Here is a 16,881-nt window from a genome sequence, read left to right on the forward strand (position 1 = left end):
AGGTCTTCACAAAAACCTTGCAATGAGTTTGTGGACAAACTATTGGGATCAGTATCCTCCATAGGTGTCAACGGCATTTTTCTTTGTAGAATGGTAATAGCACTATCCAATTCATAAGCTTTAATTTAATTAATTAATGGAGGCTGCAATTTTATAATAACCATGACCAAGAGAAATACCTAAACTATTGACTTTAGATCAAATTGCAGTATGTGAAAAAGATAAAACTGACTTCAATCGAAGTATTAAAAGACGGTCGTTGTTTCGATGTTGCGCAACTTTGCGTAACAATGAGCACAACTTTGAATACTTTAATATGTAAAGAAGATGTAGTACACTTCTCCATTGTTTATATACTCACTTTGTGTTACAACGAATGACTTCTCCTTGATTTATTTGTACACGGAGATGGTGGACCTTCTTAGGGGTCCACACAAGTCGAAGAGAGATACATAAGCAGGAAATAAGTCTGATCAATTAGTTTCCCATGCCCTCGAGCAGCTGCCTCTCTATCGGTTGATGCACGACGCCAAAAATAGATCGGTCTTTTGACAACCACGCGCGTCCACATATGTATAGATACATAACACAACATGAAACAGAAGAGGTATTTTCACGGCTTAGATCAGATATTGACTCCGATCTTGTCTCCTCCTGCCAGGCAGCATCTTCAGTTAGATAGGCCTGCCTTGGGGCACAATCTTGTCCTTGATCCACATGTAAATAGGCACTAGGAAGAAGTATGCGGCGCATATTGTCCCAATGAGGAACCGAAAGAAGACGAAGATGGGGTTCACATGTGGCTTGCTAACATCCTCAGCCTTTGGACCAAGCTGTACAAGATGAAAATGTAGGGTAATTAAGATGGGAATCATCTAGTTATAAGACTACCTATAATAAAAGTAACATAGGTAGTAACATCACATAGATGATGTGGCAAGTAATAAATGAAGAAAGAGAGGCATGTGGTAACATAGCTAGTTACTACTAGTATGAGTAACATAACACATATCAAGACAAGATGAGTCTATAGCCTAAAAAATGAAGTGTTGCATGTTACCACACATATGTTACTTCTTACTATAGAGGTAGTAACATAGAGTAGTAACATGCTCATGTTACTACTTTGTGTTGTGGCTAGTCTAATGGGACCTGATGAGTATAGCGACCCCTCGTCTAATTATAGAGAATAGTTGTGTTAGTTAGCTTTTTATTATTTGCTTCTGTGTCGATTCTCTTTCTCCTCCTGTGTCTGTCGTCTTTTCTTTCTAAAAGCATGGCTGATATGCATTCATTTCTAGGCTTTGGTGTGCGCCTGCCGCCGGTGGCACCATCCGGATATTGCACTGCGGGTAATTTTTATGGACGGGATAACTAGCATTTTTTTCTAGAGAATTGGCTACAGGGTCTTGTGCTTGCACATTATTGATTATTTCCTTTTCATTGCAACAAACAAACATATGTGATTAATGCCTGACTGATATTTTTTTTCTAGACTCAGGCGTGCGCTACCTACAGCCGGGTGGCACCATCCAGATGTAGCACTGTTGATCGCTTTGGTGGATGGGACAACTAGTGTTTTTCTCGTACTAAATTCACTACAGGACATTGTGCTTGCACATAACCGATAATTTTCTTTGCCGTTACAACACAAGGGCATATGTGCTAGTTTGAATTAAAGGAAGTACCCGCAAGGGGGAATCCCCGTTTTGTGTCTTGATGCCTGTGACACAGCACCCAATGACCAGGCCATGCCTACGGGCACCGCGGTACCACTTTGGCCCGATTCTGGTGAGCTCGACATCCTTGAAGCCGGCCCTCTCAAACCACTCGATGTACTCTTCCTCCATGGGGAAGAGCATCCACATGTCAGCGAAGAAGCGGGATAGCCAGAACGTCGGGCGCACGGGGCCTATCATACAAGCCACGCCGTCGGCGCTCAGGACCCTGTAGGCCTCCCTGATCCCCCGCTGCGGATCAGGCCAATACTCAATGCTGCCATGCATGGAGGCCAAAATCAAGAACTCAGACGACTCGATCATTGGATGTGTCAACGTAAAGTCTAAGGAGAGGAGATTGTCCATAACCGACCTGCCAGCGGAGACGTATCGATCGAAGGTGTCAGTGGGGAAGGGGAGGTCCTCGGCGTCACCCTCCATGATCTTGATGCCCCTGAGGGCCTTCTTCTTTCTGGCCTTGTCGAGTTGGTGCGGCGACGTCACGTTCTCGGGGTCGACATACCGGACGACGCCGAGCGTGGTGAAGCCAGTGCCGCCACCGACGTCGACCACCGTCCATCCATTCATCGTTCCGCGCGCGTCGCAACACTTCCCTTATACAGCACGTACGTACGTAGTATTGTATATTTTTTCTTCTTCTTCTTCTGCCAGAGAGAAAAACAAACAAACAAACCCCGTACGTGCTCTCTCCGGCGCACGCACTTCCATCTCCATCATCAATCAATCCAAGGGAAGAAAAAAAACCCGTCTCGTTGAGCAAGCATGCATGTCCCCTGGTTCCCTCCCTCCAATCGTTTTTTTTTCCTTTTTTTTTAAAATAAAAGAAGAAGAGAGAAGTATCGCTCGGTCGCTCGGTCGTAATACGAGCTGGGTCATGCACGCAACCTGCGAGTTTGCTACTCCCTTCCTCCCTCTGTAATAATGTAAATAATAAATATAAGAGCGTTTACATCAATGAAGATTACTCCGCCATCGAAAATCCATTTATCAAACCTTGCGCTGCACCAAACACTTGCCCCCATCTTTTCACCACATATATACAACATATATATCATTCATGGTCTTTGCGACAAACGACAGAGCACGCATCCTCGCGGCGGACAAGAGAACAGAAACCGAATGCATGTGAGGAGGTCATCGCCACCATGGAAAAGAAAAATAGAAAACGGTCGGCACGGGCATCATGCACGATAATATCATGTCTATCCCTTCCTTCAACGGTGGTCGCGAAAAGAATATTCTCTTATTTAGTTTCATTCATATAGTTAATTTGAACATGCTTTTTATTTTTATAATTCATTAATTAAGGAGAAAAAAATAATCTATGACGCGGTCTACGGACCGTCGGATGCGGGCGGACGGCTGAGATTGGCTCAAGAGGGGGGAGCAATCCGTGGGAGACCATGATTGGCCAGTCAGAAGAAGCGGCAAAACTTTCTCCAAAGAGCCGAGCTCTTTCTTCCGTTGGATGTGAGGGGAGGGCTGAGATTTTATCTAGAAGGAGGAGTGATCCGCGTGACATGGGCAGTGACCAATCAGCAGCGAGTCGTTCGTACGCCAACCAAAACTTAAATTTTCTCGGGCGAGACGAGAGGAGACTCCGTACCAATGGATAGTGGATGGATGGGAGCGGACGGCTGGGATTTTTCCAAGAGGATCGTCGATCCGTGGGATATGGGTAGCGACCAATCAGCAGCGAGTCACGCGTGCGTGCGTATGCCCACCAAAAATTAAATTTTCATGGGCCTCCCCACCCACCACCGAAAGGAAAGGAGTCCAGTCCGCTCGGTTCCCGATCCATTCCCATTCCAATCCCCGAGCAAACAGAAACCCTCCCCACACCCACCGGCGCCGCCACCCACCGCCCCGCATTCCTTCCTCGGACCTCGCCGCCGGCCATGGCCTCCGTCCGCTCTCTCCCCCACCTGTTGGAAATATGCCCTAGAGGCAATAATAAATTAGTTATTATTATATTTCCTTGTTCATTATAATCGTTTATTATCCATGCTATAATTGTATTGATAGGAAACTCAGATACATGTGTGGATACATAGACAACACCATGTCCCTAGTAAGCCTCTAGTTGACTAGCTCGTTGATCAATAGATGGTTACGGTTTCCTGACCATGGACATTGGATGTCATTGATAACGGGATCACATCATTCTAATGATGTGATGGACAAAGACCCAATCCTAAGCCTAGCACAAGATCATGTAGTTCGTATGCTAAAGCTTTTCTAATGTCAAGTATCATTTCCTTAGACCATGAGATTGTGCAACTCCCGGATACCGTAGGATTGCTTTGGGTGTGCCAAACGTCACAACGTAACTGGGTGGCTATAAAGGTACACTACAGGTATCTCCAAAAGTGTCTGTTGGGTTGGCACGAATCGAGACTGGGATTTGTCACTCCGTGTAAACGGAGAGGTATCTCTGGGCCCACTCGGTAGGACATCATCATAATGTGCACAATGTGATCAAGGAGTTGATCACGGGATGATGTGTTACGGAACGAGTAAAGAGACTTGCCGGTAACGAGATTGAACAAGGTATCGGGATACCGACGATCGAATCTCGGGCAAGTATCGTACCGATAGACAAAGGGAATTGTATAGGGGATTGATTAAGTCCTTGACATCGTGGTTCATCCGATGAGATCATCGTGGAACATGTGGGAGACAACATGGGTATACAGATCCCGCTGTTGGTTATTGACCGGAGAATGTCTCGGTCATGTCTGCATGTCTCCCGAACCCGTAGGGTCTACACACTTAAGGTTCGATGACGCTAGGGTTATAAAGGAAGTTTGTATGTGGTTACTGAATGTTGTTCGGAGTCCCGGATGTCACGAGGAGTTCCGGAATGGTCCGGAGGTAAAGATTTATATATGGGAAGTCCTGTTTTGGTCACCGGAAAGGTTTCGGGGTTTATCGGTAATGTACCGGGACCACCGGAGGGGTCCGGGGGTCCACCGGGGGGGGGGGCATGGGCCCCAGAGGCATACATGGGCCAAGTATGAGAAGGCACCAGCCCCTAGGTGGGCTGGGGCGCCTCCCACTAAGGCCCATGCGCCTAGAAGGGGAGAGGGGGCAAACCCTAAGGGCAGATGCGCCCTAAGGCCCATACTCCCTGCGCCTCCCTCTCCTCCCCCCTTGTGGCCGCCACCCATAGATGGGTTTGGGGCTGCCGCCCCTCTAGGGGTGGGAACCCTAGAGGGGGCGCACCCTCCTCCCCTTCCCCTATATATATGAGGCCTAGGGGCTGCCCAATACACGCGATCTGATCTATCTATGGAGTCATCTAGCAACGAGGAAGGAGTGGATCTACATACCCTTGTAGATCGCGCGCGGAAGCGTTCAAGAGAACGGGGTTGATGGAGTCGTACTCGTCGTGATCCAAATCACCGATGATCCTAGCGCCGAACGGACGGCACCTCCGCGTTCAACACACGTACGGAGCAGCGACGTCTCCTCCTTCTTGATCCAGCAAGGGGAAAGGAGAGGTTGATGGAGATCCAGCAGCACGACAGCGTGGTGGTGGAAGCAGCGGGATTCCAACAGGGCTTCGCCAAGCGCTGCGGGAGGAGGAAGGTGTGTCATGGGAGGGAGAGGGAGGCGCCAGGGCTTAGGTATGGTTGCCCTCCCTTCCCCCCACTATATATAGGGCCAAGGGAGAGGGGGAGGGCGCAGCCTTGCCCCTTCCTCCAAGGAAGGGTGCGGCCAAGGGGGGGAGGAGTCCATCCTCCCCAAGGCACCTCGGAGGTGCCTTCCCCCTTTAGGACTCTCCCCTCCTCTTGTCCCTTTGGCACATGGGCCTCTAGGGGCTGGTGCCCTTGGCCCATGTAGGCCAAGGCGCACCCCCTACAGCCCATGTGCCCCCCCGGGGCAGGTGGCCCCACCCGGTGGACCCCCGGGACCCTTCCGGTGGTCCCGGTACAATACCGGTGACCCCGAAACTTGTCCGGATGGCCGAAATAGCACTTCCTATATATAATTCTTTACCTCCGGACCATTCCGGAACTCCTAGTGACGTCCGGGATCTCATCCGGGACTCCGAACAACTTTCGGGTTACCGCATACTAATATCTCTATAACCCTAGCGTCACTGAACCTTAAGTGTGTAGACCCTACGGGTTCGGGAGACATGCAGACATGACCGAGATGACTCTCCGGTCAATAACCAACAGCGGGATCTGGATACCCATGTTGGCTCCCACATGTTCCACGATGATCTCATCGGATGAACCACGATGTCAAGGACTTAATCAATCCCGTATACAATTCCCTTTGTCTAGCGGTATGATACTTGCCCGAGATTCGATCGTCGGTATCCCGATACCTTGTTCAATCTCGCTACCGGCAAGTCTCTTTACTCGTTCCGTAACACATCATCCCGTGATCAACTCCTTGATCACATTGTGCACATTATGATGATGTCCTACCGAGTGGGCCCAGAGATACCTCTCCGTCACACGGAGTGACAAATCCCAGTCTCGATTCGTGCCAACCCAACAGACACTTTCGAAGATACCCGTAGTGCACCTTTATAGTCACCCAGTTACGTTGTGACGTTTGGCACACCCAAAGTATTCCTACGGTATCTGGGAGTTGCACAATCTCATGGTCTAAGGAAATGATACTAGATATTAGAAAAGCTTTAGCATACGAACTACACGATCTTGTGCTAGGCTTAGGATTGGGTCTTGTCCATCACATCATTCTCCTAATGATGTGATCCCGTTATCAACGACATCCAATGTCCATGGTCAGGAAACTGTGACCATCTATTGATCAACGAGCTAGTCAACTAGAGGCTTACTAGGGACATGGTGTTGTCTATGTATCCACACATGTATCTGAGTTTCCTATCAATACAATTATAGCATGGTTAATAAACGATTATCATGAACAAGGAAATATAATAATAACTAATTTATTATTGCCTCTAGGGCATATTTCCAACAGTCTCCCACTTGCACTAGAGTCAATAATCTAATTCACATCGCCATGTGATTAACACTCACAGGTCAAACCGCCATGTGACCAACATCCAAAGAGTTTACTAGAGTCAATAATCTAGTTCGCATCACTATGTGATTAACACTCACAGGTCACATCGCCATGTGACCAACATCCAAAGAGTTTACTAGAGTCAATAATCTAGTTCACATCACTATGTGATTAACACTCAATGAGTTCTGGGTTTGATCATGTTGCTTGTGAGAGAGGTTTTAGTCAACGGGTCTGAACCTTTCAGATCCATGTGTGCTTTACAAATCTCTATGTCATCTCCTAGATGTAGCTACCACATTCTATTTGGAGCCATTTCAAATAACTGTTCTACTTGGAGCTATTCTAAATTGTTGCTCCATTATACGTATCCGGCATCTCTACTCAGAGCTATCCGAATAGGTGTTAAGCTTGCATCGACGTAACTCTTTACGTCGAACTCTTTATCAGCTCCATAACCGAGAAACATATCCTTATTCCTCTAAGGATAATTTAGACCGCTATCTGGTGATCTACTCCTAGATTACCTTTGTACCCTCTTGTCAGATATGTGGCAACGCACACATCAGGTGCGGTACACAGCATAGCATACTTTAGAGCCTACGTCTAAAGCATAGGGGACGACCTTCGTCCTTTCTCTCTATTCTGCCGCGGTCAGGTTTCGAGTCTTACTCAATGTTCACACCTTATAACACAGCCAAGAACTCCTTCTTTGCCGATCCATTTTGAACTCCTTCAAAATCTTGTCACGGTATGTATTCATTTGAAAGTACTATTAAGCGTTTTGATCTATCCTCACAGATCTTAATACTCAATACTCAAGTAGCCTAATCCAGTTTTTCCATTGAAAAACACTTTCCAAATAACCCTATATGCTTTCCAGAAATTCTACATCATTTTTGATCCATAATATGTCAACAACATATACTCATCAGAAATTCTATAGTGCTCCCACTCACTTCTTTGGAAATACAAGTTTCTCATAAACTTTGTATAAACCCAAAATCTTTGATCATCATCAAAGCATACATTCCAACTCTGAGATGCTTACTCCAGTCCCTAGAAGGATTGCTGGAGCTTTGCATACTTATTAGCATCTTTCAGGATTGACAAAACCTTCCGGTTGTATCACATACAACCTTTCCTCAAGAAAATCGTCGAGGAAACAATGTTTTGACATCCTATCTGCAAGATTTCATAAATAATGCAGTAATCGCTAATATAATTCCAACAGACTCTTAGCATCGCTACGAGTGAGAAAGTCTCATCGTAGTCAACTCCTTGAACTTGTCGGAAAACATCTTAACAACAAGTCGAGCTTTCTTAATGGTGATACTTACCATCATTGTCCGTCTTCCTTTTAAATCCATCTGTACTCAATAGCCTCACGACCATCAAGTAGTTCTTCCAAAGTCTACACTTTGTTTTCATACATGGATCCTCTCTCGGATTTTATGGCCTCGAGCCATTTATCGGAATCCGGGCCCACCATCGCTTCTCCATAGCTCGTAGGTTCATTGTTGTCTAGCAACATGACTTCCAAGACAGGATTACTGTACCACTCTGAAGCAGTACGCATCCTTGTCACCCTACGAAGTACGGTAGTGACTTGATCCGAAGTTTCATGATCACTATCATAAGCTTCTACTTCAATTGGTGTAGGTGCCACAGGAACAACTTCCTGTGCCCTGCTACTCACTAGTTGAAGAGACGGTTCAATAACCTCATCAAGTCTCCACCATCCTCCCACTCAATTCTTTCGAGAGAAACTTTTCCTCGAGAAAGGACCCGATTCTAGAAACAATCCCTTATTGCTTTCGGATCTGAGACAGGAGGTATACCCAACTGTTTTGGGTGTCCTATGAAGATGCATTTATCCGCTTTGGGTTCGAGTTTATCAGCCTGAAACTTTTCCACATAAGCGTCGCAGCCCCAAACTTTTAAGAAATGACAGCTTAGGTTTCTCTAAACCATAGTTCATACGGTGTCATATCATCGGAATTACGTGGTGCCCTATTTAAAGTGAATGTGGTTGTCTCTAATGCCTAACCCATAAACTATTGTGGTAATTCGATAAGAGACATCATGGTATGCATCATATCCAATAGGGTGTACTTATGATGTTCGGACACACCATCACGCTACGGTGTTCCAGGCTGTATTAGTTGTGAAACAATTTCCACAATGTCTTAATTATGTGCCAAACTCGTAATTCAGATATTCATCTCTATGATCATACGATAGATCTTTTATCCTCTTGTCACGACGATCTTTCAACTTCACCCTGAAATTACTTGAACCTTTCAATAATTCAGACTCGTGATTCATCAAGTAAATATACTCAACATCTACTCAAATCATCTGTGAAGTAAGAACATAACGATATCCACTACACGCCTCAGCACTCATCGGACTGCACACATCAAAATGTATTACTTCCAACAAGTTGCTTTCTAGTTCCATTTTACTGAAAACGAGGCTTTCAGTCATCTTGCCCATGTGGTATGATTTGCATGTCTCAAGTGATTCAAAATCAAGTGAGTCCAAACGGTCCATTTGCATGGAGTTTCTTCATGCATATACACCAATAGACATGGTTCGCATGCCTCAAACTTTTCAAAAACGAGTGAGTCCAAAGATCCATCAACATGGAGCTTCTTCATGCGTTTTATACCGATATGACTTAAGTGGCAGTGCCACAAGTAGGTGGTACTATCATTACTATCTTATATCTTTTGGCATGAACATGTGTATCACTATGATCGAGATTCAATGAACCATTCATTTTAGGTGCAAGACCATTGAAGGTATTATTCAAAAAACAGAGTAACCGTTATTCTCCTTAAATGAATAACCGTATTGCGATAGGCATAATCCAATCATGTCTATGCTCAACGCAAACACCAAATAACCATTATTTAGGTTTAACACCAATCTCGATGGTAGAGGGAGCGTGCGATGCTTGATCATATCAACATTGGAAACACTTCCAACACATATCGTCAGCTCACCTTTAGCTAGTCTCCGTTTACTCCGTAGCTTTTATTTCAAGTTACTAACACTTATCCACCGAACCGGTATCTAATACCCTGGTGCTACTAGGAGTACTAGTAAAGTACACATTAACACAATGTATATCCACTATACTTCTATCGACCTTGCCAGCCTTCTCATCTACCAAGTATCTAGGGTAATTCTGCTCCAGTGGCCATTCCCTTTATTACAGAAGCACTTAGTCTCGGGTTTGGGTTCAACCTTGGGTTTCTTCACTAGAGCAGCAGCTGAATTGCCGTTTCATGAAGTATCCCTTCTTGCCCTTGCCCTTCTTGAAACTAGTGGTTTCACCAACCATCAACAATTGATGCTCCTTCTTGATTTCTACTTTGGTGTCAAACATCGCGAATATCTCAAGGATCATCATATATGTCCCTGATATATTATAGTTCATCACGAAGCTCTAGCAGCTTGGTGGCAATGACTTTGGAGAAACATCACTGTCTCATCTGGAAGATCAACTCCCACTCGATTCAAATGATTGATGTACTCAGACAATCTGAGCACAAGCTCAACAATTGAGCTTTTCTCCGTTAGTTTGCAGGCTAAGAAAATCATCGGAGGTCTTATACCTCTTGACGTGGGCACGAGCCTGAAATTCCAATTTCAGCCCTCGAAACATCTCATATGTTTCGCGACGTTTCAAAAACCGTCTTCGGTGCCTCAACTCTAAACCGTTTAACGGAACTATCACGTAGTTATCAAAACGTGTATGTCAGATGTTCGCAACATCCACAGACGACGTTCGAGGTTCAGCACACTGAGCGGTGCATTAAGGACATAAGCCTTCTATGAAGCAATGAGGACAATCCTCGGTTTACGGACCTAGTCCGCATAATTGCTACTATCAACTTTCAACTAAATTTTCTCTAGGAACATATCTAAACAGTAGAACTGAAGCGCGAGCTACGACATAATTTGCAAAGATCTTTTGACTATGTTCAGGATAATTAAGTTCATCTTATGAACTCCCACTCAGATAGACATCCCTCTAGTCATCTAAGTGATTACATGATCCGAGTAAACTAGGCCGTGTCCGATCATCACGTGAGACGGACTAGTCAACATCGGTGAACATCTTCATGTTGATCGTATCTACCATACGACGCATGCTCGACCTTTCGGTCTTCTATGTTCCGAGGCCATGTCTGTACACATGCTAGGCTCGTCAAGTCAACCTAAGTGTTTCGCGTGTGTAAATCTGTCTTACACCCGTTGTATGTGAACGTTAGAATCTAACACCCGATCATCACGTGGTGCTTCGAAACAATGAACTGTCGCAATGGTGCACAGTTAGGGGGAACACTTTGTTGAAATTATTATGAGGGATCATCTTATTTACTACCGTCGTTCTAAGTAAACAAGATGCATAAACATGATAAACATCACATGCAATCAAATAGTGACATGATATGGCCATCATCACTTTGCTCCTCTTGATCTCCATCTCCGGGGCTCCATGATCATCATCGTCACCGGCATGACACCATGATCTCCATCATCATGATCTCCATCATCGTGTCTTCATGAAGTTGTCTCGCCAACTATTACTTCTACTTCTACAGCTAACGGTTAGCAATAAAGTAAAGTAATTACATGACGTTTATGTTGACACGCAGGTCATAAATAAATTAAGACAACTCCTATGGCTCCTGCCGGTTGTCATACTCATCGACATGCAAGTCGTGATTCCTATTACAAGAACATGATCAATCTCATACATCACATATATCATTCATCACATCCTTTTGGCCATATCACATCACATAGCATACCCTGCAAAAACAAGTTAGACGTCCTCTAATTGCTGTTTACATGTTTTACGTGGCTGCTATGGGTTTCTAGCAAGAACGTTTCTTACCTACGCAAAAACCACAACGTGATATGCCAATTGCTATTTACCCTTCATAAGGACCCTTTTCATCGAATTCGATCCGACTAAAGTGGGAGAGACAGGCACTCGCTAGCCACCTTATGCAACTAGTGCATGTCAGTCGGTGGAACCAGTCTCACGTAAGAGTACGTGTAAGGTCGGTCCGGGCCGCTTCATCCCACGATGCCGCCGAATCAAGATTGGACTAGTAACGGTAAGCATATTGAACAAAATCAACGCCCACAACTACTTTGTGTTCTACTCGTGCATAGTAACTACGCATAGACCTAGCTCATGATGCCACTGTTGGGGAACGTAGCAATAATTCAAAATTTTCCTACGTGTCACCAAGATCTATCTATGGAGAAACCAGCAACGAGGGGAGGGAGAGTGCATCTACAGACCCATGTAGATCGCTAAGCGAAAGCGTTCAACAGAACGGGGTTGATGGAGTCGTACTCGTCGTGATCCAAATCACCGATGATCCTAGCGCCGAACGGACGGCACCTCCGCGTTCAACACACGTACGGAGCAGCGACGTCTCCTCCTTCTTGATCCAGCAAGGGGGGAGGAGAGGTTGATGGAGATCCAACAACACGACGGCGTGGTGGTGGAAGTAGCGGGATTCCAACAGGGCTTCGCCAAGCGCTGCGGGAGGAGGGAGATGTGTCATGGGAGGGAGAGGGAGGCGCCAGGGCTTAGGTTGGGCTGCCCTCCCTTCCCCCCACTATATATAGGGCCAAGGGAGAGGGGGACGCATAGCCTAGGCCCTTCCTCCAAGGAAGGGTGCGGCCAGGGAGGAGTCCCTCCTCCCCAAGGCACCTCGGAGGTGCCTTCCCCCTTTAGGACTCTTCCTGTCCCTTGATTCTTGGCGCATGGGCCTCTTGGGGCTGGTTCCCTTGGCCCATATAGGCCAAGGCGCACCCCCTACAGCCCGTGTGGCCCCCCGGGGCAGGTGGCCCCACCCGGTGGACCCCCGGGACCCTTCCGGTGGTCCCGGTACAATACCGGTGACCCCGAAACTTGTCCCGATGGCCGAAATAGCACTTCCTATATATAATTCTTTACCTCCGGACCATTCCGGAACTCCTCGTGACGTCTGGGATCTCATCCGGGACTCCGAACAACTTTCGGGTTACCGCATACTAATATCTCTATAACCCTAGCGTCACCGAACCTTAAGTGTGTAGACCCTACGGGTTCGGGAGACATGCAGACATGACCGAGATGACTCTCCGGTCAATAAACAACAGCGGGATCTGGATACCCATGTTGGCTCCCACATGTTCCACGATGATCTCATCGGATGAACCACGATGTCAAGGACTTAATCAATCCCGTATACAATTCCCTTTGTCTAGCGGTACGATACTTGCCCGAGATTCGATCGTCGGTATCCCGATACCTTGTTCAATCTCGTCACCGGCAAGTCTCTTTACTCGTTTCATAACACATCATCCCGTGATCAACTCCTTGATCACATTGTGCACATTATGATGATGTCCTACCGAGTGGGCCCAGAGATACCTCTCCGTTTACACGGAGTGACAAATCCCAGTCTCGATTCATGCCAACCCAACAGACACTTTCGGAGATACCCGTAGTGTACCTTTATAGCCACCCAGTTACGTTGTGACGTTTGGCACACCCAAAGCACTCCTACGGTATCCGGGAGTTGCACAATCTCATGGTCTAAGGAAATGATACTTGACATTAGAAAAGCTTTAGCATACGAACTACACGATCTAGTGCTATGCTTAGGATTGGGTCTTGTCCATCACATCATTCTCTTAATGATGTGATCTTGTTATCAACGACATCCAATGTCCATGGTCAGGAAACCGTAACCATCTATTGATCAATGAGCTAGTCAACTAGAGGCTTACTAGGGACATGGTGTTGTCTATGTATCCACACATGTATCTGAGTTTCCTATCAATACAATTCTAGCATGGATAATAAACGATTATCATGAACAAGGAAATATAATAATAACTTATTTATTATTGCCTCTAGGGCATATTTCCAACCGTCTCCCACTTGCACTAGAGTCAATAATCTAGTTCACATCGCCATGTGATTAACACTCACAAGTCACATCGCCATGTGACCAACATCCAAAGAGTTACTAGAGTCAATAATCTAGTTCACATCACTATGTGATTAACACTCAATGAGTTCTGGGTTTGATCATGTTGCTTGTGAGAGAGGTTTTAGTCAACGGGTCTGAACCTTTCAGATCCGTGTGTGCTTCACAAATCTCTATGTCATCTCCTAGATGTAGCTACCACGTTCTATTTGGAGCTATTGCAAATAACTGTTCTACTTGGAGCTATTCTAAATTGTTGCTCCATTATACGTATCCGGCATCTCTACTCAGAGCTATCCGGATAGGTGTTAAGCTTGCATCGACGTAACTCTTTACGTCGAACTCTTTATCACCTCCATAATCGAGAAAATTCCTTAGTCCACTAGTTACTAAGGATAACTTTGACCGCTGTCCTGTGATCCATTCTTGGATCACTCTTGTACCCCTTGACTGACTTATGGCAAGGCACACTTCAGGCGCGGTACACAGCATAGCATATTGTAGAGCCTATGTCTTAAGCATAGGGGACGACCTTCGTCCTTTCTCTCTATTCTACCATGGTCGAGCTTTAAGTCTTCACTTCATACCTTACAACTCAGGCAAGAACTCCTTCTTTGACTGATCCATCTTGAACACTTTCAAGATCATGTCAAGGTATGTGCTCATTTGAAAGTACCATTAAGTGTTTTGATCTATCCTTATAGATCTTGATGCTCAATGTTCAAGTAGCTTAATCCAGGCTTTCCATTGAAAAACACTTCCCAAATGACCCTATATGCTTTCCAGAAGTTCTACGTCATTTCTGATCAACAATATGTCAACATATATTTATCAGAAATTCTATAGTGCTCCCACTCACTTTTTTGGAAATACAAGTTTCTCATAAACTTTGTATACACCCCAAATCTTTGATCATCTCATCAAAGCATACATTCCAACTCCGAGATGCTTACTCCAGTCCTCAGAAGGATTGCTGGAGCATTGCATACTTATTAGCATCTTTCAGGATTAACAAAACCTTCCGGTTGTATCACATACAACCTTTCCTCAAGAAAATCGTTGAGTAAACGATGTTTTGACATCCTATCTGCAAGATTTCATAAATAATGCAGTAATCGCTAATATAATCCCAACAAACTCTTAGCATCGCTATGAGTCAGAAAGTCTCATCATAGTCAACTCCTTGAACTTGTCGAAAAACATCTTAACGACAAGTCGAGCTTTATTAATGGTGACATTTACCATCATTGTCCGTCTTCCTTTTAAATCCATCTGTACTCAACAGCCTCACGACCATCAAGTAGTTCTTCCAAAGTCTACACTTTGTTTTCATACATGGATCCTCTCTCGGATTTTATGGCCTCGAGCCATTTATCGGAATCCGGGCCCACCATCCCTTCTCCATGGCTCGTAGGTTCATTGTTGTCTAGCAACATGAATTCCAAGACAGGATTACGTACCACTCTGAAGCAGTACGCATCCTTGTCATCCCACGAGGTTTGGTAGTGACTTGGTCTGAAGTTTCATGATCACTATCATAAACTTCCACTTCAATTGTTGTAGGTGCCACAGGAACAACTTCCTGTGCCCTGCCACACACTAGTTGAAGAGACGGTTCAATAACCTCATCAAGTCTCCACCATCCTCCCACTCAATTCTTTCGAGAGAAACTTTTCCTCGAGAAAGGACCCGATTCTAGAAACAATCCCTTATTTCTTTCGAATCTGAGACAGGAGGTATACCCAACTGTTTTGGGTGTCCTATGAAGATGCATTTATCCGCCTTGGGTTCGAGCTTATCAGCCTGAAACTTTTTCACATAAGCGTCGTAGCCCTAAACTTTTAAGAAATGACAACTTAGGTTTCTCTAAACCATAGTTCATATGGTGTCATCTCATCGGAATTACGTGGTGCCCTATTTAAAGTGAATGTGGTTGTCTCTAATGCCTAACCCATAAACTATCGTGGTAATTCGATAAGAGACATCATGGTATTCATCATATCCAATAGGGTGCAGTTATGATGTTCGGACACACCATCACACTATGGTGTTCCAGGCTGTATTAGTTGTGAAACAATTTCCACAATGTCTTAATTCTGTGCCAAACTCGTAATTCAGATATTCATCTCTATGATCATATCATAGATATTTTATCCTGTTGTCACGACGATCTTTCAACTTCACCCTGAAATTACTTGAACCTTTCAATAATTCAGACTCGTGATTCATCAAGTAAATATACTCAACATCTACTCAAATCATCTGTGAAGTAAGAACATAACGATATCCACTACATGCCTCAGCACTCATTGGACTGCACACATCAAAATGTATTACTTCCAACAAGTTGCTTTCTAGTTCCATTTTACTGAAACCGAGGCTTTCAGTCCACTAGTGCAGAACCGGGCAATAGCACCGGTTCGTAAGGCCCTTTAGTGCCGGTTTAGGAACCGGCACTAACGTTTCGGCACTAAAGGCCCCCCCTTTAGTACCGGTTCAGCACGAATCGGTGCTAAAGGGGATCCACGTGGCACGAGCCAGCTCCAGGGGCCGGGAGCCCTTTAGTACCGGTTGGTAACACCAGCCGGTACTAAATGCTTGTGGGTTTTTGTTTTATTTTGTATTTTTCAATTAAATTTGTGTTATCAATTTAATTTAGGATTGTTTTACGTTATAATGAGTTGTAGTCGTCATCATCATCATCATCATCATCATCATCATCATCATCATCATCATCGCATATTAATAAATAAATAAACTCTAGCTAGCTAAAAATCATCATAGTCGTCTAATTACCACTATTTAATCATCATAGTCATTACCGCTAGCTATCTAATCATCATCAACGCTGGCTAGCTTAAAGAGGAAACATTCACTTTGTAACAGAAGCAAAGATATCATCAAGTTCAACATAATCATTACCAACATCGAAGTTCAGGACACGGACATGAGACAAGTACTAATTAAGAGCATGAACTAGTAGCTACTGATCCTGCTGCTCCCTCTCAGGTAGAATAACATAGAACATGTATAGCTCTCCTGATTCATCATACTGGAGCATGCACATGAATCTGTCTTCTAATCTTGGGTTGCGCTTCTCCTTGCTGCCCCCTAGT

General features: G+C 44.9%; 1 protein-coding gene across 1 annotated transcript; it reads right to left on the reverse strand.

The window, feature by feature from the left end:
* Window positions 1-317: 317 nt before the first annotated feature.
* On the reverse strand, window positions 318-2,306 carry LOC147974378 (2-methyl-6-phytyl-1,4-hydroquinone methyltransferase 2, chloroplastic-like). Its single transcript, XM_087520025.1, has 2 exons — window positions 1,689-2,306; window positions 318-833 (listed from the first exon to the last, which is right to left on the reverse strand). Exons 1-2 carry the CDS (start codon window positions 2,304-2,306, stop codon window positions 675-677), a joined length of 777 nt encoding a protein of 258 aa, XP_087376151.1. The 3' UTR covers window positions 318-674.
* Between the last annotated feature and the right edge of the window lie 14,575 nt (window positions 2,307-16,881).

This window comes from Triticum urartu, chromosome 4A (genome assembly GCF_056163025.1).
Source record: "Triticum urartu cultivar PI428250 chromosome 4A, HENAU_Tu73, whole genome shotgun sequence".
Taxonomy (NCBI): Eukaryota; Viridiplantae; Streptophyta; class Magnoliopsida; order Poales; family Poaceae; genus Triticum; species Triticum urartu.

Bases quoted from the DNA above. Each gene is read 5' to 3' on its own strand.
- LOC147974378 (XM_087520025.1), bottom strand. From the start codon at position 2,306: ATGAATGGATGGACGGTGGTCGACGTCGGTGGCGGCACTGGCTTCACC. The intron at 834-1,688 runs GTACTTCCTTTA...CATCTTGTACAG, and splicing joins ACGGGGATTCCCCCTTGCGG to CTTGGTCCAAAGGCTGAGGA.